The 22,594-nt window shown below is 42.6% G+C and overlaps 1 protein-coding gene across 1 annotated transcript in view; it reads right to left on the bottom strand.

Moving 5' to 3' along the window:
* Positions 1–20,459, bottom strand: part of SPTLC2 (serine palmitoyltransferase long chain base subunit 2) — an 84,011-nt gene extending 63,552 nt beyond the window's left edge. The window contains exons 1-2 of the mRNA XM_029997528.2: positions 20,265–20,459; positions 7,499–7,693 (exon numbers count right to left, since the gene is read on the bottom strand). Of these exons, the coding sequence (XP_029853388.1) occupies positions 7,499–7,693; positions 20,265–20,390 (321 nt within the window). The 5' untranslated portion in view covers positions 20,391–20,459. The remainder of the gene's footprint in view (positions 1–7,498; positions 7,694–20,264) is intronic.
* Between the last annotated feature and the right edge of the window lie 2,135 nt (positions 20,460–22,594).

Here is a 22,594-nt window from a genome sequence, read left to right as displayed (position 1 = left end):
CTACTTAAGTATAGTTTTGCATTACTTCACATCTGCCAGGTCTTCTCTGAGGGCTCTTTGTCAAGAGACATTAACGAGGTGGTAGGGCAGCTAATACAAAGCTGCAAACCCCTAGAAAATCATTAGTTTTCTGAAGTAGCTACACAGCTCTATCCTTCCTCAAATTCAGTCTCACGTTGTTCCAGGCAGAAAGTGGGTTTCAAGGCTGAATCACTAACAAACTGATCACGTCCACAATGGAGAAAAACATCTTGGTATTGACAAATGCATTTGAGAACTTCCTATATGAAAAGTTACATAGCTACTGTACTCTTATTACAAAGTGGTGATATGTGTGAGAGTTACCTGTAGCAATATACTAAGAAGATCCCGATCCATGACACAAAATCAAAATAATTATCTACAAGTGTCTAAAACCCTCTGCTACATCACTTGTAGAGGGGTGGGGGAAGTGAGAAGATCAAAAAGAAACTGGCACATTAGAAGATCAATACTTGTGGAACTTGTACTTGGTATGTCTCATTATAATCTAGTGAGATCCTTTTAAGCATCTTCAACTCCTCTTAACCATCTTTGCATGAGAATTCAGTTTTGCAGTAGTTAGTCAAGCACACTAACTATGTGACCCAGGAAACAATTGAGATTTTAGCCAAGGTTCTTGGCTAGGAGCAGAGGCTGAAAATGAGTCATTGTAACAACTCAAGCAGGTATGCCTGGGCTGATACAGTCCAATCTCACCTCAGATTACTGAACAGATAGAACATGTTTTATTTTGAAACCCAAGCTGACAAAGCAGGAAGAGTAACAAGCTCAACTGGTGAGCTAAAGACAATCACGCACAACTTGACACCACCAAGATATATAACACAAGTATGATCTTACAAGCCAACAGTATAACTAAGTTTAAAGTGATTTAACTGTGAAGTAGAGAAGTTCTCTGAACCTAATGGATTACGACAAGGAAAAAAGGTGTCTTAAAAGTCAACAAGAATTCAAGAAACAAATTATGGGTAAGGGAATTAAGGTCTAATACATGACACTAGCCTTAGTTTTTGGGGGTATCAAGCTGTAAGATGATAGCAAAGGGCTCTAAGTGAGGCATCAACTTAATGCCAGCCCCTTTGTTGTCTGTCCTGCCCCCTCTCCCCCCCCCCCCCCCCCCCCCCCCCCCCCAATAAACCACCCTCAGCTAGCTCTTATGAGAAAGTTCCTTGGAATAGGACAGGCATGAAGTGTTATTTTGGCATAAATCAAAACTGGATTGTCTATTTCCTCAGTAATCCTAATCCCACCAAGAGTTACCATGACCCCACCAACACATTCTCATGACCAAAGAGAAATGGTAGGGATATCTTGTCTTTATAAATTGGTACTGACTTACGGAGTTCGAGAGTGCTCTTTTGCAGCTGGCATACAGGACCAGATGGTTTGCATGGTTGGTTTGGGGGTTGGGTTTTTTGTTTGTTTGTTCCCCCCACCCCCATCTTTCTACAGTGTGGCATTTCAGATGGGAGATTAGAGAGGACAGTACGCCAAAAAGACCACTTGAGTTCCTCATGGAAATTAAATGTTTTCAATCTTTGAACCACAAAAAAATCATTTGGGGAGGGAGGTGGGACAAATTCTATCAATCCATACTATTTCAGATTTTTGGCACATGCAGCCACAGTGCTGTGCTGCAACAGCATCATACTGCTGGAAGCAATCACTGTCCCCTTTAAATGGCCTTCAGAGCTTATTGTTATTTTTCCATCAAGTTCTCATCCTATTTCAGATCCAACATTCTAACCATAACAGACCCCAAGAATATCTGCCCAAGATCGAACAACTTCATTTTGAGGAAAAATATTCTAGGAGTGAGCTGATTTTTTGAGCAATCTTAAGAGTAACACAGTCAAACAACTGCAAAGGTTACACTGTTTTCAAAAGAGGGAGCAAAAGCAGCATGTTCTTTCATTTGAATTCATACGAACATGGAGCTAAGAAATCCTGAACAGCTCCATTCCTGTTGATTTAAGCCTAGAACACATCCCCTATTAATAAGGTGATACCTGATGAAGAAATCTAAGTACTAATGGTCTCCCAGAAGCCTGAAAGGCACAGCAATTTCAAAAAAGAGTGAAACATGGGAAGAATAAAATTCTCCCTTGGGCTGCAGCACCTTAGCATAGGTGATTCGGGAATCCAAGATTTCATCATACTGTAAATTAATACTACAACAAGTGAAGGTCATAATGAGAGCTTTGTAACCATTAGCTTGGGGCACAAAGACATGGAAATACAGTGATTATGCTGCTTTCAGAGCCAAGTTTTCACAGTGTTGCACCTAAGCTAACAAATGGTGCCATGAGCACCAGCAGGGCTTATCTGCAATTCACATAATGCATTCCCTGATAATACAGAAAAGACTCTGAATGGAAATCAAGTAGTCAATTGCAACAAATTTCAGGCTTCTAAAAGAAGAAAGACTAGTTCCATCTCACTGCTACATGAGTCAAGAAAAAGGGGAGCAATAACTGTGGGTAGCCTTTATGCCATCAGGAAGGCTCTGATGAGCTCTACAGGTGCTAAGACAACACTGAGCAAAAGACTCCAGTTTACTGCCCCTGAGATACTCCTACAGGTGGATGCATGTTAACAAGTGTTTGAAAACCCCAGATGCTAGAAATATGTTGTGACTGGACAAGCTACTGAGCATGAAAAGGTACGTTAGAGAGTTACCCCATTTGCACAGTTGGCCCCGTATACAAAACATACAAAGTAATCAACAGGCAAATGAGATCAGAAGAAAGGTAAAAGTTATTTTCATCCTGCCTATAAAATCCTACAGCATTTTGCAGATTTAACTACATTGTATGACCAGACATTACATTACATTGGGTATGCATAAATTGATTCCAGGGTAATTCAGAATTGTTAATCTTGCCGCTTACCCACGCCTAAAACAGACTGATAATGCTTCAGAGAGGATGTGCTCACAACACTGGTTTCCAGGAAAAGTCCAGTTGCACATATTTTAAACAAAGCCAAACCCCATTAGACTATTTCCTGGAAATCAGTACTAGCAAAGCCTGTCCCTCTTCACCCCTTTTGTGTTCCAAAGGCGAGCGAATATTAGGTTTTCCTGGAATCATTAAATCTCAATGCAAGGCTCTAATAAATTCCAAGGAATTTACCCACAGTCAGAGAGTCCCAGTATAAACCTGTTGGAAAGCCTGCTCTTTAAATTAGTTTGGTCACTTTTATATCACAGAATGGTTTGGGTTGGAAGGGACCTTAAAGATCATCTAGTTCCAACCCCTCTGCCTGAAGGCAGGAACACCTTCCACTAGACCAGGTTGCTCCAAGCCCCATCCAACGTGGCCTTGAACACTTCCAGGGAGGGGGCATCCACAGCTTCTCTGGGCAACCTGTTCCAGTGCCTCACCACCCCCACAGTGAAGAATTTCTTCCTTACCTCTAATCTAAATCTACCCTCTTTCAATTTAAAGCCATTACCCTTTGTCTTATCACTACATGCCCTTGTAAAAAGTCCCTCCCCAGCTTTCTTGTAGGCCCCCTTTAGGTACTGGAAGGCTGCTATAAGGTATCCCTGAAGCCTTCTCTTCTCCAGGCTAAACAACCTTAACCCTTTCAGCCTAGCCTCATAGGGGAGGTTCTCCAGCCTTCTGATTATCTTTGTGGCCCTCCTCTGGACTTGCTTCAACAGGTCCATGTCCTTCTTATATTGGGGGCCCCAGAGCTGTATACACCACTCCAGGTGGGGTCTCACGAGAGCAGAGCAGAGGGGGAGAACCACCTCCCTCGACCTGCTGGTCATGCTTCTTTTGATGCAGCCCAGGATACGGTTGGCTTTCTGGGCTGCAAACACACATTGCTAGGTCATGTTGAGCTTCTTGTCAATCAACACCCCCAAGTCCTTCTCCGCAGGGCTGCTCTCAATCCACTCATCACCCAGCCTGTGTTTGTGCTTGGGGTTGCCCCAACCCAAGTGCAGGACCTTGCACTTGGCCTTGTTGAACTTCAGGAGGTTCGCACAGGCATCACCTCTCAAGCCTGTCAAGGTCCCTTCTGGATGGCATCCCTTCCCTCCAGCATGTTGACCGCACCACACAGCCTGGTGTCGGTGGCAAACTTGCTGAGGGTGCACAAAATCCCACTGTCCATGTCACCAGCAACAGTGCCGGTCCGAATACCAACCCCTGAGGAATGCCACTCATCACTGCTCTCCACTTGGATATCAACCTGTTCACCGCAGTTCTTTGAGTGCAACCAACCAGCCAAGTCCTTATCCACTGAGTGGTCCATCCATCAAATCTATGTCTCTCCAATACAGAGACAAGGATGTCATGTGGGACAGTGTCAAATGCTTTGCACAATGCAAATGCTTTCGGTTTATAGTTCTGATGCATGTTCTAAGACTACAATATTGAGTGACAATTTAAGGAACGATTTGCTCTACTAAAATAAATTGCCCTCCAAAACACACAAAAACTGAAGGTGGCTTTTTTGGTGTTTGTTTTTATTAATACATTTTGGGCCTAAGTTTACATTATGCTTTTAACTGCAATCACCTGCAGAAACTCACCACAGAAAATCCACATACTTCAATTCCATGACTTTCAGGACAAGTTCATTCAGCCCTTTATGAAATACTTCCTTGCACTACATAATTTTGTTTTGCTCACAAAGCAGGTCATCACACTGTTCAGCTACACAGCTACTCCTACTGCCTTTGCTTTGAGCTTTTCACCTAAGCAATTATGAACTATTTCAAAAAGTTAAAGCTAACCCTTCTGCTTGATACTTAAGAAAATCATAATCATCTAGTTGGCTCTTTAGAATTTAAATAATAAAAATGTTACTTTCCACACAGAGGTCACAAATCTGCCAGAGACCACCCCAGGATAACTGCAGGGCTCCTCTGATGTGCATGTATTAATAAAAAAACCAAAAGGTGCAAGTTCCGAGCCTTTTCTGCAGACTAGTATCTGCATTCCCTTACCAAAAGATGATTGGGCTGTCAGCCAGCAGCTTGACAGATTCAGATATTTGAAAATCATGAGAAATTTTCAAAACAAGTCATTGAGCAACCCCACCCACACAAGAATAAAACCTGGCTCCCACACTAGATACGCTGCAATGTGCTCTCATCAATTCATTTGCAGGCAAACAAAGCTTAAAGCAGCAAAGTGTGAGGATAAGTGCTATATATTCTAGACATCACATGATCGCTTTTCTATTTGTCCAATATCAGAAACAGCTATTCCAACCTAAGCACTAGAAATGTGATTTGGGGAGGTATACTAGGCTGAGACTTCTTCAACACCAAAACTTTTTTAAACAGGATTTCATATTTTTCATTCTTACACAATATTCACTGGCACTTCTTACTAGCTCCATCCACAGTCATCATATCCACAAAACAAGAACAGAATACATGCCTCTCTTCCCTGCAAGCCATGACCAACATACAAACTCAAAGGGTTTCGATTAATCTGTCTGGGAGGTATACTTCTTAAGTGAATGTCTTTCAGGGTAAGATGCAATGCTAAATTAATTTATAAAAAATGTCAAGGCTAAATTTCTTTCAGAACTAGGATAATCAGTTACTAACAAACCCTGTGCTTCAACGTCCTTTGTGACGATCTTTACTGAGAGCCTAATATCAATAATGTATTCCCAAATTAGACCTACTGCCTAAGGTCCTCCTTTTGTACACTCTCATGTAAGTGTCATGACTGCTCCCACAGAAGAGGACTACTGTAAGCAGTCTTGCATCTTACATACTGGTAACAGAACATACATTTCACAAAAACTGTGCAACAGAAATAACAACTACAGTATAGAGTAACTACACCAACACTTCAGTTACTGATTTATAATCCTCAAGTACCATGAGTACAGACCAATATTTAAACCTTTATTCTAATGTCTTGGTAGGTTTCTGCAAGTGTTTGACTGTTCTCTCCTGTACCAACTTCTAGTTTATACACAGAAAAAGACAAGGGTGTCATGTTCTCAGGTGACATAAACCAGAGTAGCTCAAATAACATTAATGAACACATCAAGTTTCAAGTTGAGATTTAACCAGCAATCCTTATTCAGATATTGTAACTGTTAAAAGGGACCCAAGATTTTTACTTCCAGATTCCAGAAGTCAGTTTTGGAAATGGTGTAAATTTAAACTCCTGTACTTTTAACCAATATGAAATACCTATTACTCATTAAACTCCTATGAGGATGTTTCTGGTTTGGAATTAAGCACCTTGCTATGAATCAGCTTCATTCTACCTCACAACGCTCACTCAAAGAAGCTACTGTGAAGTAATTTTAGGCACTGGTTAGTTTACTGCATCTTAGCTAATCTAACATAAGATGACATGCACTTCAATCCAGTGCTGCCTCCAAAAATAGCCTCCAAGGAAGCACTCCTTTTTTTTCTTTCCCCATTCCATCCTTGATTATTTGTTTGCATTAGTGAGATGTCCTTCCCGCCTCCCCTATCTTCTGCTAGCCAACTGCTTGTGTGGCTGCACAGAGAGCCAGAAACCAGCAGCTGGAAAACAAACTCCCTTAACATTTTATAAGCCAGATTGGCTCCCCAAATCAGTTGAGAAAAACAGAACCCCAATCAGCAAGTGTAAGCCAATTCACTCTACCTTTGGAGCAAAGCTCACCAGTATTCACACTGTGCTAAGACGGCTCACACTAAGAGTTAGCAGAAAATAGCTTGCAAACTGCAAGTTTAAACATTAGCTTTCTTAACAGTAATTAATTCCTGTGGGGAACAAAAGCCTCTAAAAATATTTTATAACTACTCAAAATTAGGATTATCTATTCCAGACTAACTGCTGAAATAAGCAAGACTTTTCACCTGGTAACAGAAGCTTTTGTGAATAGGTCTTATTATGAATTAATTCTTTTTAATTGCTATCAGTGAGTCAGGAGTTAGTACCTCAGAATAGTTACCAGCTAACCTGCTAGTACTCTGGACTCCAGATGAATTTGAAGTCATCCAGTTTGTGCTCAGGTTCTCATCCACAAGCTTTTCTTTGCAACTGCTTAGGCTAAACAGAATTAATAGCATGCTTCCAAATCAAAACACAGCTACCAGAGCAGCATCAGAAAGCCTCCCAATGCTGTCAAACCCAAACCAGACCCTTTGATAAGCATTTATTTAGCTGCTGATGCTGGCATATGTAGTCTCTTTACCCCAAATCCTTGTTTCTGCAGCTGAGGCATCTCAGTATGTTGATATAACTATTGATGCACCTTTGCAGTGAACCAGATGAGGGAACTGCTCTGCCAAAAAATAACCCAATTAAAAGAAATGTTACTTTGTTTAATGACACAGCAGTACTAGCATAATATCTGGGGCATTGAGAAGACAAGGAAAACAGCATAAAACTTTGAACAACACTGGTCCCTAAAGAAACGCTCAAGCTATAGCCTCAGCCACATAATTTCCCACTGACCATTATTTCCCAGTGGTTACCTTTTGTTCTGCTCTTTCTGTTGCATTTTGACACTTCTCAATCTTCCACTGCCGCATGAAATCTCGCAGATATCCAAAGAGAGTGAGAACACCATAGCCTACATAGGTCAGCACAGCAACCAGCATCGGCGTTTCTTCAAAAGCTTCATTGAATGGCCTTTTGTATAATCCTCCATTGTGCACAATTTGATTTACCTATAGTAAAAATTTAAAGAGAGGCAGTTGTGAGACATTCATCCAAGAAATGACAGATAACCATTTCAGAGTAGTCCCTGGCCCTCCGATCAGCTATAAGCTCTGCATCCCCCCGCTCAGCTCAAAGTTCTTCCAGCTAGGTTCAGCCATTACCGATAAATACTGTCGGTCTCCATATACGAGATTGCTAAGTTGTTGATATAACCAAAGTCACAGTTACCAATTTAGTGCAGTTTAATCTAACATCTCATTAAAGTTCTTTAGCTTGCAAAGCTGCATAGAGAGCCTTGCTTACATCCAGGCTGACCAAAATGAAAAAAAACGCCTTTCCCCTTCACCAAGAACTAGGTAGGCACAAATAAAAAAAAACAGCGAGGCTTCCCAGGTACACTACAGGAAAAACCAAAATAGAAATGAATAGTTTTATTAATCTAAACAATGTATTCTCAGGATTATGAGAATTGAAAAAGTAACTGGAAAATCTCAAAATAGATTCAACTTTGGAAGCCTATATTACTATAGCAAAACAAGCATAATCTATGTGTCTCCATAGCCATTAGCCTAAAGACGCTGACGTAAACACTGTCCTCATCCATGAGGTGGACATGACACCACAGACAAAAAAGTCATTGTATACAGCCTCAGCATTGCATATATGTCAGCACACAGAACAAAGCAAGGCTTTCTGCATAAAATCCACAATAAAAGTAATCTTGCTACTTATGTATCTTCAGGAGATGGTAAGAGCTTGACTACATGTGCATATCCCTCTCAAGTACAATAACTGTAATACATAATACTTGTGACTATTACAGAAAAACTTCACAGATACAAGGCAATGGCTCCCTCAGCGCTGGGGGGGGAAACATCATGGTTTTAACTAGACTACTTGTTCAAACAATTAAGTTGAAGATCAGATCTCAAAAGTCAATGTATCAAAACATAGAAAGCCTGCCATTAGATGCAAATTGCTATTTGTATTCGTAAAATTTATAGAATAGCTACCCTATAAAAGAATAGCTACGTGTGAAAGAACATTCTCCAAGACATAAATCCCCTATCTGTAGCATCAAAGGTGAGAAGTCTTACTCCTTGCAGAGTAGATTTATTTTCGCCAGTACACCAAGGCTTAAGAAAGCTACGACCTATTAGGTAACCTGAACAGATTAAGATTGGCATACAATTCTGTAACTCTCTGGTATCCAAATATAATATGAAAGATGTTGCCAGATGTGCACGGGAGCAGCTAGAAGACAAGAAGGAAACCAAGATAATACATTTCAATAAATGCCTGTATTAATAACAACACCATGCTGAAGAAAGGGCTAGGACAAGTATGTATCTAGGATGTTGCTCGTATTTCTCTAGACTGTACTCAAATTGCAGCTTACAGCCAGATATAATAAGAAATGTATTTTAAAAAATATTCTCATCAAAGAAACGTCAACACCTAGGAAAGAAGCTGATGCTAAATACATCAAAAAAGCCAACACCAAATAATTAATGAGGGGTGGGGGCCAGCAGACAGAATAAAACCAGTTATTCACCTATGGCACTCATACTATCATATGGGAAAGGAAGCCAAAGTCGTACTAACCTCTGTAACAGCTGATGAATCAATAAACACACACATACTTGCTGGCCTCACCAGACACTACATTATTTGGAAAGTGACACCTGCTCATCTCAGGTGCTGGAGCAAGTCTGTATTTCAAGCCTGGCATTAATATCTTGAAAGTAATTTTTCAGAAGCAAAAGTCTGCCCTTAGGATACGATTATGCTATAGCTATGCAGTCACTGAGTATAAACTGCACCAGCACCTTCCTCCTGATACTCATTTCTGCCTCTTACCTTTTACCAACATGGACATCCAGAAAAAAGTCTTAGAGCAAATGCTCGATTTCGTCACCATAGTTGTAGGGACTTTAGAACTGGTACAAGCGTGGAAACAAAGACACAGTAGGAACTTCTCATTTAGCAACAGCACTTACCCCAGATGCACATAACTAACTTGCAGCACTTTGAGGCCAGGCTTAATACTGAAGTAGTTTTAAAACATACTGCATACAGTGGTGGCTTAAGTTAGAAAATTACCATGATTTGAAACAGGTGTAGGAACACTTGCTTACCACATTGCAGCTCAGATGATGGCAATTTAAAGCTTTAATGCAGGCCACAGGTTCATACACTGTTTTTGTCAGGAACAGTGTCAGCCAAAGGAACTGCCCCTGCCCCACTCACTCCCACTTTGAGCTATCTGCATCACCCTCTGGCTTGCACAACTAAGGCTAATCTGATATTCGGCATAGAGACCCTCCAACACTGAACTGATCCAGGTTGGAAATATAATGGTTTGCAGAACATTATTTATTAGACCCTAATAGTATTTACAGCACCACTCCACAAACTCATTCAATAGATCTCAGCAAACAAGAACCAGCAGCAGTTTGGGGATAGAGGAGGAGCAGCAGCACCATGACAGTCAATGGGCTTGGTGAACCAATGTTGCAGAGGAAAAATCACAAATGCTTTCTCTTCTCTATTACTCTCAAGATTGGAGATTGCTCCAGTTCATGAAACCATAGAAGTTTATTGCATCCAGATCTGATTAAGATCATACACCAAAGCTCCAATTACCACAATTTCACTGCTTGATGAATTAAAGTCAAATTTTGTGTCCTCACACTGACAGACCAGGCTGTGAGTAGCAGCTATTCAGGAGCAGGTACACGACACACCTGCTACCTGTGGCTGTCAACTAGTAGCTGACTTCTGGATAAGCAGACAGAAAACTGGTAGTGACTACTTCACAAATTACCTAGTATCTAATAAATAGAGATGACACCAAACTTTTCATGTCTTTCCCAGGTAACTGGAAGTTCATCTGGAAGAGACGAAAGGCTACATCCTAAGGGTATGGATCTGAGGTCACCTAATAAAGAAAAAAAAAAAAAAACCCCAAACACCAAAACAACCAAAACACAAAAAACCCCTACTGTCCTTGACACCCCCCACCCCCAAAAACCCCAACCCAAATCCAAACCTATACACAATTTTAATCAGAATAAAAGCATACCAATTTTTTCCAGGTCTTTAGAGGTGCCTCTGCTTGTGACAAATGCTAAAACCAAACAAGTTATTCCACATGGTCAAAACCAACATTTCACTGAGAAAGGCCCTTCTGGGAATACCTGTACTGATTCAATGCATACTCCAACCAATTTCACCTCCCAGTGTTTTTCTACCAATGTGCTTATACATCCTTATACTCTTATGTCAGCTACCATGTAAACTGAGAAGCTTCTATGCTATCCTATCTGAATTAAAAATTAAAGAAATACTCTGAATGCAATTTCACACACTTTTGATGAACCATAGGGTGACTACAAATACACTCTAGTATTGCCTATAAAAGAGACATTCATAGCCACATTTTAGATAAAAGTCTATTCATTTTTCCAGGAATGCCTTATATGAATCCACACATTAGCCTTCAAATGAAGGCTTACATGCTGCGAGCTCCAAGCCTGCTGCCGAAGAGCAGCAAGTTCAGTTCCAGAGACCAAGAAAGAAGGTGGATACAGCTTAGTGATCCATTTCTTTTTCTGGGGCGGGGGAGGGAAGCATGCATGATTAAGAGTTTTATGGTTTCAACAAGTCTTATGATAAAGTGAGCCATGATCTTTGAACCAGAACATGCTGCATACCTAAGTGGAGACTACAAAGACAAGTAAGGGTTCACCTAAGCCTGTGGTTCAAAAAAGCAGGTGTATGCTCACCTGTATCTCTCTTTCCTGTACTGCCCAGACCACACATACAGTGAAGAGCACCAGCACATTACGAAACTCACCTGCAGGAGAAAAATCAGAGAGCACCACCCAGCTGGTTACAGAAGGCAGCAAAGAGATGGCATTCTGAATCAGCCACAGGTAATGCCTGTGTTGGGCCAAGCTCTTGGGGAAACCAGTCACATAAAACAGTACCATAACAGTTACTGAGCAGCAGCATCATACAACTACTGCTAGAAAGGACTGCATTTGCCTAAGCAGAATACATCAGGGAGTCTGATTATAATCACCTCCCCAACCCAGTAACAAACAGTTCCCATTCACAAGACATTACATTACAAAATTGACTTCAGATTTAGTTCATCCTGCAAATTAGAAGCATTATAAGTAGCATAATAGCATGTCTAGTACAGGCAGAGGATGGGACTGTGGATGTATGCACATGCAGCACAAGCACACCCAACCTAATGTTCTTACCCAACTGCTGCACAAAGTTATGCTTTAAAGACCATGGTGGCCTCCAGACAGCATCAGATCTTGCAGTGCCTTAAGGTCAGGTACCATCAGAAGCAGACTCCAGCTCCACAGACAGAAAAGGTATTTCTGCCTATCTCAAGTTATTAAAATTCTTTAACAACATATATGGAAAACCTCTCACACAATACCCTTTTTGCAGTTACCTTAGCATGATTACAGGTCATCCAGCATGAGGGACTGAATAGTGTAATCTACACAAAAATAGTTCTCATTTAAGCCACTCCACTGAGCCTAAATTCACACTAGAATGTATCCAATTGCATGCTTTATTGATTACAACCTCCACTATCCTACTAGATGTGAAGATAACTCCTTTATCAGTGCATTAAAAAAACTGCAATTCATAAACAGCAGTTAGCAGTTAACTTGCTTTTACTTCACCATTGTCCATCTTCTAAATTTGGACAGTAAGATCTTCAGAGATGTACCACCATACCTCACCCTGTCATGGATTTACAAAGGAGGAAATGAAACCAGCAAACAGATACAGATTTTAGTGTTACTTACGCTTTCACTGCCAGCACCCAAAACAGGTCACATATGAGATTGGCATTATTCTGAACCTGACTTTCTTTTCATTAAAAACTTATTTCTCAAAACCAATAGGAAAAAGGGGTTTCAGTATATTTGCTATACCTATGTCAGCAGACAACTTGGATAAGAACTCATCCTAAACAAAGTCAGCGTGGTAAAAATCAGCAGATGCAAAGGAGCGCAGAAGCAGCTGAACACTCTCAGACTGAAAGGTACCACACTTAACTTTCAAAAGCATTACAGAAGGAAAAGTTTCATGAAAAGACAAAAGCCATGCTTAAACACAGGAACATTTGCAGACAATACTGTAGACAACACACAGGATTTATCACAGGAATCTGGGTACAGACGTTGCATGGCAGGCATATACTTCAGGGAGAGAAGATGCTACAAGTGCAAAATGCACAGCACACACTAAGAGAGAAGCACACAATAACTGGTTATGCTGCTACCCTGGGAAAACCCTAACACTGTATTAAAGACGCTATCTCATTTCATGCTGCCAGGAAGAACAAAATCAGATGAACTTTGCAGACGTTATGTAAACACCTTGAAAGGATTATTTATGCAGGAACACAACTTTGCTAAATTCTTATTAAAATTCAGTAGCTTCTCATTGCCACACACCACATATAATGCAGAAATTTTACTACCAACTTTGCAGCTTTTTTTTTTTTTTTAGAAACATAATGTGAAAGACCACTTCCATGAGTTGCTTGCTTTTTTGTCAAAGATTCCTGCCAACTATAGGGAATGAAATGGAAAGATACAGGATGCCTCCACTCTCAAAAGCGGTCATGTTTATCATAAAGGATCGAGGGAATCAGCACTACAGCAATGAAAACTCCACACAGGCAGCTGCTCTAAGCTGTTAGGGTATTCTGTGGTAATTTTGCTGTCACCTCCAGCCCTTTTCCTTGCACTGCTTTGTTCTTATACTTCAGATCTCAGACTGTTGCATGGGTAAAAAGACCAAGTATTTACTATCAAAATTAGAATGAACCGATCTGAATCACATTTTAAGCTTTCAAAAAGAAAAAAAAAAAAACCACACAGGAGGGAAACTTGTTTTACAAAACAGACTTTAACACTCAAGTGTATTCCTAATTAAATATTTGTTCTTGTTGGCAGGTATTATGAAATATTTTGGTTTGCAACTAGTTACTCCCAACAAATTTGGCATTCCTTTGTTAGGATGCACTTGCCACATCTACACAAACAGTATAAATCTTCATAATGTTTAAGTGTTGTTTGGGCTTTTTTTTTTTTTTCCTTTTAGCAAGTGAATGATGCAATTAAGTTTGGGTTTTTTTGCTTGCTACATATGGCTGACAATTTGAATCCTACTGAGAATATACTTTTTTCTGACAGTTTACCTTAAATCTAATATGTATCCAGTATGTTCAGTAGATTTTAGGTGTACAGCATTTTGACATAGAATTCCTTAACTGCATGCTTAATTACTAAATGTGTTTTACAATAAAGATTTCCGAAGACAGCACAAGTCTGTAGCGGTTCACTAACAAGTGAATCTCGAGGCTCTCAGATACCTCTGAAAGCGTTCCTAACGTACTTTAGAATTCTTTCTCACTTACTTTTACAGACATTAAACCCCATTACTTCCTAAACTTTTCAACTCCTGCCTTCTCAACTCTAAGTATTCCTCAAGACTATATTTTTCAATTAAAAGTGGTTCTTTTTCTAGGAGTGATTTCTTAATGAAGGCAAAAAAACTGGAAACCTCGTTGAAGCTGGGCCAATGTTTTATGTTCCTCCCAGAGGAACTGAAGTCAATAGATAATTAAGATAAAGCTTTTTTGCCAACAAACTGAAAGCATGACATTTAGGAAAACAACATTTCTGCTGTATGATTAAGACAGGAAAATACAACATGACATATCACTTAAGTAATTACAATAACAAAAAATGACCTTGCATATATTTATAACAATTTATTCTAGTATTTAAGGCTAATCACCAGCTAAATTTGAAATGGCAGTCCCAATATAATTGAAAGATTTTAACACTTCATCCAAACTGACATCTCAGTAGCACATATTCAAATCTAAGGGAAGCCAGTCACATCAACAGCTACCATAGGTGTTTGTTTTCATACCAGTACAGATACACAAATTCTCAACAAGTACAACACTGGCACTACATCTATGAATTTAATAGGATGACCTCAAATTTTCATTTAGCCAGATAAGATGTTGTGTAGCTATTCCCTCCACAAAGGCTTACAGTCTTTCATAATTGAATTTGGTATTAGAAAAGTATCCTCATGCACAAGTATACTTTTTCAGAAATAGAGTTTTGTCATTTTTCTAGGCCAGCCAATTTTCTACTCACTTCAGTTTTACATTACTGGCACACTAAATGCAGTCAATCAAAAAGCCAAGCAAGAGGCAGAAAGTAAGAATCTCCTTCCCCAGGTCTGATTCAAGCCTCAGAGTACATGCTACAAATCCTAAGGCACACATTTTCATAGGGGTTCAAGGATTAAACGCTAATGTCTAGGGCAAACTCTCCTGCAATCCAGGAGTTTATCTCTGTAACCATGGAATAACCAAGGTTGGAAGGGACCTCCAGTGGTCATCATGTCCAATCCCCAGCTCAAAGCAGGTCTAATTACAGCAGGTTGCCGACGTCCACGTCCAGTCTAGTCTTGAACACCTCTAAGGATGGAGGTTCCACAAGCTCTCTGAGCAACTTCTTCCAATATTTTACCACCCTCATGGAAAAATTATTTTCCTTGTATGTAATCAAAATCTCCCATTCTTCCAAATGACATCCTATTGCCACACACTTCCAAAAGTCTGGCTCCATCTTCTCTATATCCTCCAGCCAGCTAGTTGAGCCTTCTCCTCCTAAGGTTGAACAAACCCAGCTCTTTCAGCCTCTCCTCATACCTCATGTGCTCCAGCCTCTTCTGCTTCTTGGGGATCCTCCATTGCATTCACAAATCCACGTGGTTATGTCAGCATCTTTCTGGGGAGCTCAAAACTGGACACAGTACTCAAGATGCAGTCTCACAAACACTGAGTAAGGAGGAATGATCACTTCTTTGTGAATAAGTTAATGAGATTTAGCTCTTTAGGATCAATTTTTTTTCTTTTTATCAGAAATATTTGCATTTTAAATTTGCACGCAGATGTGAAAAATACCCCACAATTCTGTACTCAAATTCCTTTTTATATCATTGGATAGGGCAGTTATTAAACAGCTTTATCTTATCCTAACATTCATCCGAAACAAGGGCTTATTCACATTGCTGCTACCACTAACTCACTGTAACAAGAAAAACTTCCAGTTTGTTGCACTCATCTTCATAAGTGTGCTCTCCCAAAGAAGTTACACTAACCTGGATTCCAGCAAAAGCATCTATAAAAATCAAGATGAAGCCACCATTCCCCTGCATCCTGAAGCATCTCACGAGATGAGCCTACAAGTAGTATGACTGCTCTCTCTAAAAAAACCAAACACAAATCACAGGACCACAGAAGCTGTTTTTAGCACGTACACACCAAAGCTTTCAAAAAAAAAAAAAATCTATGCTGTCCATTTTAATAGCTGTAAGAATTCAGGACTTGTGACAGTTTTAAAGGAATGCAAATCCCACAGTCCTCCCACTCTCTTCAACCAAACTATTCCTTGTCTTCCTGAGGAAGTAGTATGAGACCTTGTTTACAAAAGCATGCAATAATCATGTACTTATTACAAGTATGCAATAAGCTATCTGGAGATTGCTACAGCATGGCATTTGAAGACCTTCTAGAAACACCAGGGAAACTAAAATTTGTTTATATTATTCCAGCTCTTATCTAACTGACTTGAAGATACCACGCACAACAGAAATTAAGAACTTGATATCTAAAACCTATATTCCAATTATTTTTTTAGTTTGAGATTATTTCTTCTTCTAGAAGTGTAACAGAACCATTCTAAGGTGAAAAGCTCAATTAAGGAGTCAAAAAACCCACACTACTAAAAATCTGTTCACAATAATAGGTAGATTCCAATAAGTTATCATGGAAAATAAGGGCACCTTGTTCCATTAAACGTGTCCCAATCTCCCTATTTTAAGCATGACATTTTTTTTCAGATGCAGTATTAGAAAACCATTAGCCATTTGCTTCAGAGCAAAACACTCCAATGGAGAAATACATTCCAGTTTAAAATTGCATTGCAGAAAGAAAAAGCAATTTTCCCTGCACTCTTTATTATTCCCACAAGTGTCTTGATAGATCCTAAATACCATTTTTCTACTGAACTCACTTAACACTCTCTCCAACAGACCAGAAGGACATAAAAAGTGGAATCATGCACAACCTGAAGAGGTAACTTCACTGTTCTTTTATTTAGATTTGCTTTCTTTCTCCTGGCTGTGTTCATTTCCTCATGTCATGACAATACCCTTTGAGATGTCAGGCTTTCATCTTACATAGTGCAGTATTACACTGAAGCATTAAATCAGTTTTGAAACCATCCATAGATTACTATTCTTCCTAACCATGCACTCCCTTAACTATACACAGTCAGAAATAAGTTACTTACTTCTCTGTAAAATTTCTTGTGTAAAATCCCACAATTTTTAATTGCTAGATGGTTCTTCAACCTCTTTTAATTAAGGTGCTTATAGCGAGATCATTGCATTCACTGAATTTTAATCTCTAAACAGATTAACTGTTAGCAGAATCAAAGTAGTTTGAACACAGGAAAAGAAAGAGCTGTTATTTATCTTAGTATTTCAACAGAATGTTATTCTAATATGCTGAAACCCTAACTTCAAATTATTACTTTCCTAGTCACTGATGATACTTCATTAATCTCCAAGGTAGCCAAAGTCAGTTACTACACAGTTTTAGCAGGTGGCAAGTTCCCCTCTCCTCTTACCAAGGGGAAGGATTAGCAGTTCAGATCCCAGCAGGAGACAAAGTAATACAACCTATTTAAAAATTAAGACGAACAATTTCACCCTCTTCTGCTCATGCTGGAATAACAGTAAAGAGCCCATGCTATGTTAAATACCAGTCTCTCTCTGTGGAGGGAGCTGTAAGGAAAGCCTGAAATCTGTGTTGTAAGAATAATACCCCTGAATCTAAACTTTTTTTTAGGGTAAAAAAACCCAACAAAAAAAAAAAAACAAAAACAACCACAAAATTTACACAGGTAACCACAGCAGAGATGTCCTAGGTAGGGGCAGACTCCTTTTTTCACATCGTTAAAAATGGGTAAAACTGTCCTGCACTATCAAGCCCTACAAAAGGGCATGGTGATGTACTACCCTGCCTCTAAGCTCTCCTCTCGCAAGCTCCAGGCTTTTCCAGATAAATTACGAGTGACTGCGATGCTTCTTTATACAAATAGCTTTCCTTCCCCCTCCTCTTCCCATCAATATATTCATTTTATCTAGATCTCTTCTTGCCTATTACTTGTCTCAAGGACCCCATCATAGGCTTTCTTGCAAAAGCACCTTCCCCCCCCCCCCCCCCCCCCCCCCCCCCCATCATTACTTTTCTGTTTTTTTCTACTAAGTAGGAATTGCACTCTCACATGTAAGCTGCCTCCTTTTTGGTACTTGGTTACTTTGCATTCCACAGATCTCTCCACTTGCAGATTCTCAAGTGTTGTATGTGGTATAGATATATACATACACAGACAAATGTATTCAACACATGGTAAGCATTAACATGTTTCCCTTCTCCTGTGTAAAGGCCCAACAACCAAAATTCAAAACCCCAAAGGCCAATCAAGTAGCCAAATCTGTGATACCCCAGAGACCATATCTTTGGCAGCTCCAAGCTCCCATCACTGATGCTATTTGAGAAAGCTCTACATGGCTAGTACCCCTAAACAGTCACTTCTTCCAGTCAGGTTCTCATTTAGATCCTCATTTTGAAAGTTAGCCATCTGGCCCACATAAAATTATGGAGAAAAGAATGCAAGACTCCTAATTATAAATCTCTGCTTGACCAGAAAGCAGCTGCCAGAAAGACATAAAACTGTCTTAAATTCATCTTGCATCCTCTGACAATGCCACTACACTTTGACTTTTTGCTAAGATTTCTCATGACCACTTCTCCAATGAGCCTTCCCCCCCTTTAGAAAAAAGTCGTCTCAAACGCCTCAGGCTTCCAAGACATATCTGAGCATAGTATCACAGGCAAGCTACTAACTGAATAAAAAGTCTCATAAAACAGCAGGCTTTTAAGATTCCTCAGTTTGACATTGATGGTTTTTCCATTCACATGCTGCATCTCCCACGTTTTCCAGATACACAGCTGAACAAAATCCTTGAGGAAAAATCTTCCTTACCATGCTTTTCTATTCTTGTGAAACAGAAGAACATAACTGTTTTCAGATCTTCTTCTTTAAAAAACACAGAGGGAAAAAAAAAAACGCTCACAGAAGAACACTCACCACCACCATGCTTGGTCTTAGTGCAAAGATTTACACCTTTGTTTTTATAGTAGGCAGTGCTTGGTGTTTGCAAGGCAAGACTACAAGTGCTATAGCTCCCTGAACCAGTACAAGGTGACACTGCTACCAAACGAAGGTATTGTACCCTCCTCCTCCATTTGTTCACTCTCAATACTGCACTATCGCCTCCCAAGTGCCAGGGCAAGACTACAAGTGTCCATCCAATGAAAGAAATACAGTAAGCATCCTGGGTTAAAGTTAACTCAGGGAAAAAAAACCAAACACTTCCATTTTATCCTGCATCAGTTCTCAGTCTGGTTCATGCAGTGATTGCACAAGCCTACGCTGGAAAAAACAGAAGGGGCAGCACAGGAGTGAAAACAAGGAGCAACAGGAGGGATGAGAACTGAGGAAGGCTTTTCCCAAGCAGCTTTAGGCATCCAAGGGAACAAGACCTATTCCATACTGCTGAGATTGCCTTAATGAGAACCATAAAGTACCTTACACTATAACACAAAAGTTTAGTGTTTTGGAGAGAAACAACTGGAAATCTGAAAGCACAAATACACACTCGCGTCACAGGGTGTTAATACAGCTGGATAGGAAGTGCTGCATCAACCTTTAACTCTTCTGTAGAGGGAAGTCCCTACTCAAGCCTACTTGTACCCGTAGCCCTGCGCGTCACACCTGTAACGATAAAACAGCGGCGAAGAACTGCTAACATATTTTCTTCTAAAGCACAGACCTACGACAGTACAGCGAGGTTTAAGTTTAAAGCTCTGCTGCTAACAAAAGCCTTGCAGTAAAGGTAGAGCAATGACTCGAGGGCCAGCCGTTTCACAGGAAGTCTCACCAGCCTGGCGAGCAAAGGCCCAGCAGGCGCAGCCCTCCGAGGCAGGCCCGTGACCGAGGCGCTGCCCCCTCCCGACCCCAAGCGACGGCCGGGGGAGGGCACAAACCCGACCCCCGCCGGCCCGCGAAGTTCTGCCGAACTCCCGAACAACCACACCTCGGCGGCTTCCCGGAGCCCCGGCGTGCGGGGCGGCTGCAGGCTCCCCCGGCTCCCCAGCCCACCCGGGGGAGCACTGGCGGCTCGCACGGCGGGACGAGGCAGCGGGGCGGCAGCACCCCGAAGCACCGAGGCGGCGCTCGCCTGGGAGAAAGCGCCGGGGACGGGCCCACAAGCCCTGCCCACCGCCGCAGCCCCCGAGACGGGCGACCGGCACCCCCCCGCCCCGGTGCCGGTGCCGGCCCCGCCCGGGCGGCCGAGGGCGCCCGCCGCACACACCTGGGTGTCGGGCGCGGGCAGGCCGCGCACGTAGCCGTTGCGGAGCGCGCCGTGGGCCGCGCCGCTGCAGCCGTTGGCGCGGGGCTGGGCGCCCAGCGCCGCCGCAGCCCGCTCGGGCCGCTCCATCCCGCCGGCTCCGCTCTGCCCCGCTGCGCTGCGCCCGCTCCGCCGCCCCCGCCCGGCCGCGCCGCGCCGCACCGGAAGCGCGACCCGCCGCTTCCCCCAATCGCCGGCGGAGACGTCACGCTCGGGGACGGGCTCCACAAAGAGGCATCAGCGCGCGCGCGAGGCTGGCGGCAGAGCCCAGGGAGAGGGGGGCGGGGCCTGGGGGACAGGGCCCAGTGAGAACCCCGCATGCCAATCAGATGGGAGGGGGGCGAGGGGAAGGAATGGGCTTGCCCAATCGCAAAGCAGAAAGTTCGGAAGGGGGTGGAGCCAGGGGGTGAAAGTTGTCCAATCACTTGGCAGTGATGGAACCGGGAACGAAGAGGGGGAGATGAGCTAGCCAGTCACAGCGCGGGCGGAGGGAGGGGCAGGAGGGAACAGCGGGGTCTGTCCAATGACAGGAGGGAGGAGCAGGGCGGTGGCTGAGGCGGCAGTCAGTGGGCAGGCGCCGGGGCGGGCTCGCGGGGCGGGGTGTGAGGCGGCGGCGCGTGAGGGGCCCCAACGGCCGCGCCGCGGGGCGGGCCCGGCCCGGTCCCGGTAGCTGCGCGGCGCTGCGTGGCTGTGGGCGCGCCCGCCCGGGGCCCGCCTGCGGCCGGGCAGGATGGGTGCGGAGCCTCCGGCCGTGTGAGGCAGCCCTGCCCTCCGGGGGGGTGCCCGGGCCGTCTGTAAACGCTTTCCCTGACGCGAAGGGGGCAGCGCCGCGGGGTGCGCGGGCGGGTGCTGCTTCCATTACCGCCAGCGGCCCTTCCCTTGGGGCACCCCGGTCGCTGGAGCGGGGAGAGGGCCAGGGTGGGATGAGGTAGCCGGGGAGCCTCTCGCCTGCCCTCGCTGGTCCGAATCGAGGGAGCTGATGAGTGAAGCAGTTCCTTCAAGACCCGGGGGGTTGCCCCAGGACACTCAGGCCTCGGGCTGTGTCGTGATGGGATGCGTGAAAGATAATCCCTCGCCAGTCTGATGGGAGAACCCCTGGGTGAAACTCCAGAATGGCTTTTTTGGAGGTCAGAGTTAATTACTGTAATGCCCTTTCCTGCCTAGGATCAACTTGGGAGAGGTTTATCTTGGCTCAAGTCCACCGGAGTAATGAAGGGTCTGATAGGAAACCCTGCAGACAAGCTCCAGGCGGAGCTTAAGTCAATAGGATTTAAATTTGGGATTAAAAATAGGTGTATGCTTGGCTGCCTTGCTGAGCTAGTTTCCCTGACAGCTGAAGTTGCCAGTCTGTTAACGCTGCCTGTGGCTGTGTTTGAAAATCATCATATATTTGGCTATGAGTTTGAGTATTTTCTGACAGGTTTTGGAAATACATACTTCATTTAAAGACCAGGTAAACTTAACACTGTGTTTTTAGTTCAAGGGTAGGTATTATCAATCTTAGTAAAGTTTGGGTTACCAAACATCACACAGGCACCACCAGAGGAAAGGTGCACTGCAAACCACAAAGCATCTGTATTTGTGCACTATCATACAACTTGTATACGTCTTGGTGAGGGAGTTGGAAGGGAGAGGCATCCAGAGGTTTCTGAGTTGCAGGAGTGTTAATTGGTAGAAAGGAAACAGCCTAACATGTTTAATCACGCACTGAAGAGGTGGGAGAGTATGACCTTTGATTCCTCCAACATAATTGAGAGGGAAGGGCTGTGGTGTTTCTTAGAATGTAACTTGAAACAATGAGAACAAATCACAGTTAACACAATGGAAATTTAACAGGTTTAAGCAGATGAATTTGAGAGAATGGTCTCATCCTTTTCTTTCTGATTTGCTACTATTGTTAGTTATTTTTCTGTATTATAGTCACATCTTGGAGCCTCTGTCATGGATCTCATTGCAAATTGACATTGACATGGAGTTCCTAACAGAAGTGAATTAGCTTCTGTGAAAGACAGTTTTCTTCCCTCAAGAAGACTTGGGAGAGCTTCACAGCCTGGTTTCAGCCTATTTGTAGGCAGCAGTGTGTGTCCAGTATGCTTCAGATCTCTGGATCACCTTTGGACAAAAGGGCTTTTTGTAATGAGGAGTGCGAACACAGGCTCAGGGGTAACAAGCGCAGGCTGGGTGTGAGACCTTGTTCCTTTTCTTGCTGTCTGCGGCCACTCCCATATCTTGACTGCCACTAAAGCGGGTATGGACTTGCCTGAAAAGCATTCTTTCTTCACCTGGTTTCGGTA

Source organism: Aquila chrysaetos, chromosome 2, assembly GCF_900496995.4.
Source record: "Aquila chrysaetos chrysaetos chromosome 2, bAquChr1.4, whole genome shotgun sequence".
Taxonomy (NCBI): Eukaryota; Metazoa; Chordata; class Aves; order Accipitriformes; family Accipitridae; genus Aquila; species Aquila chrysaetos.
The sequence above is the reverse complement of the archived record's forward strand: the minus strand, read 5'-3'. Positions and strand labels throughout refer to the sequence as shown.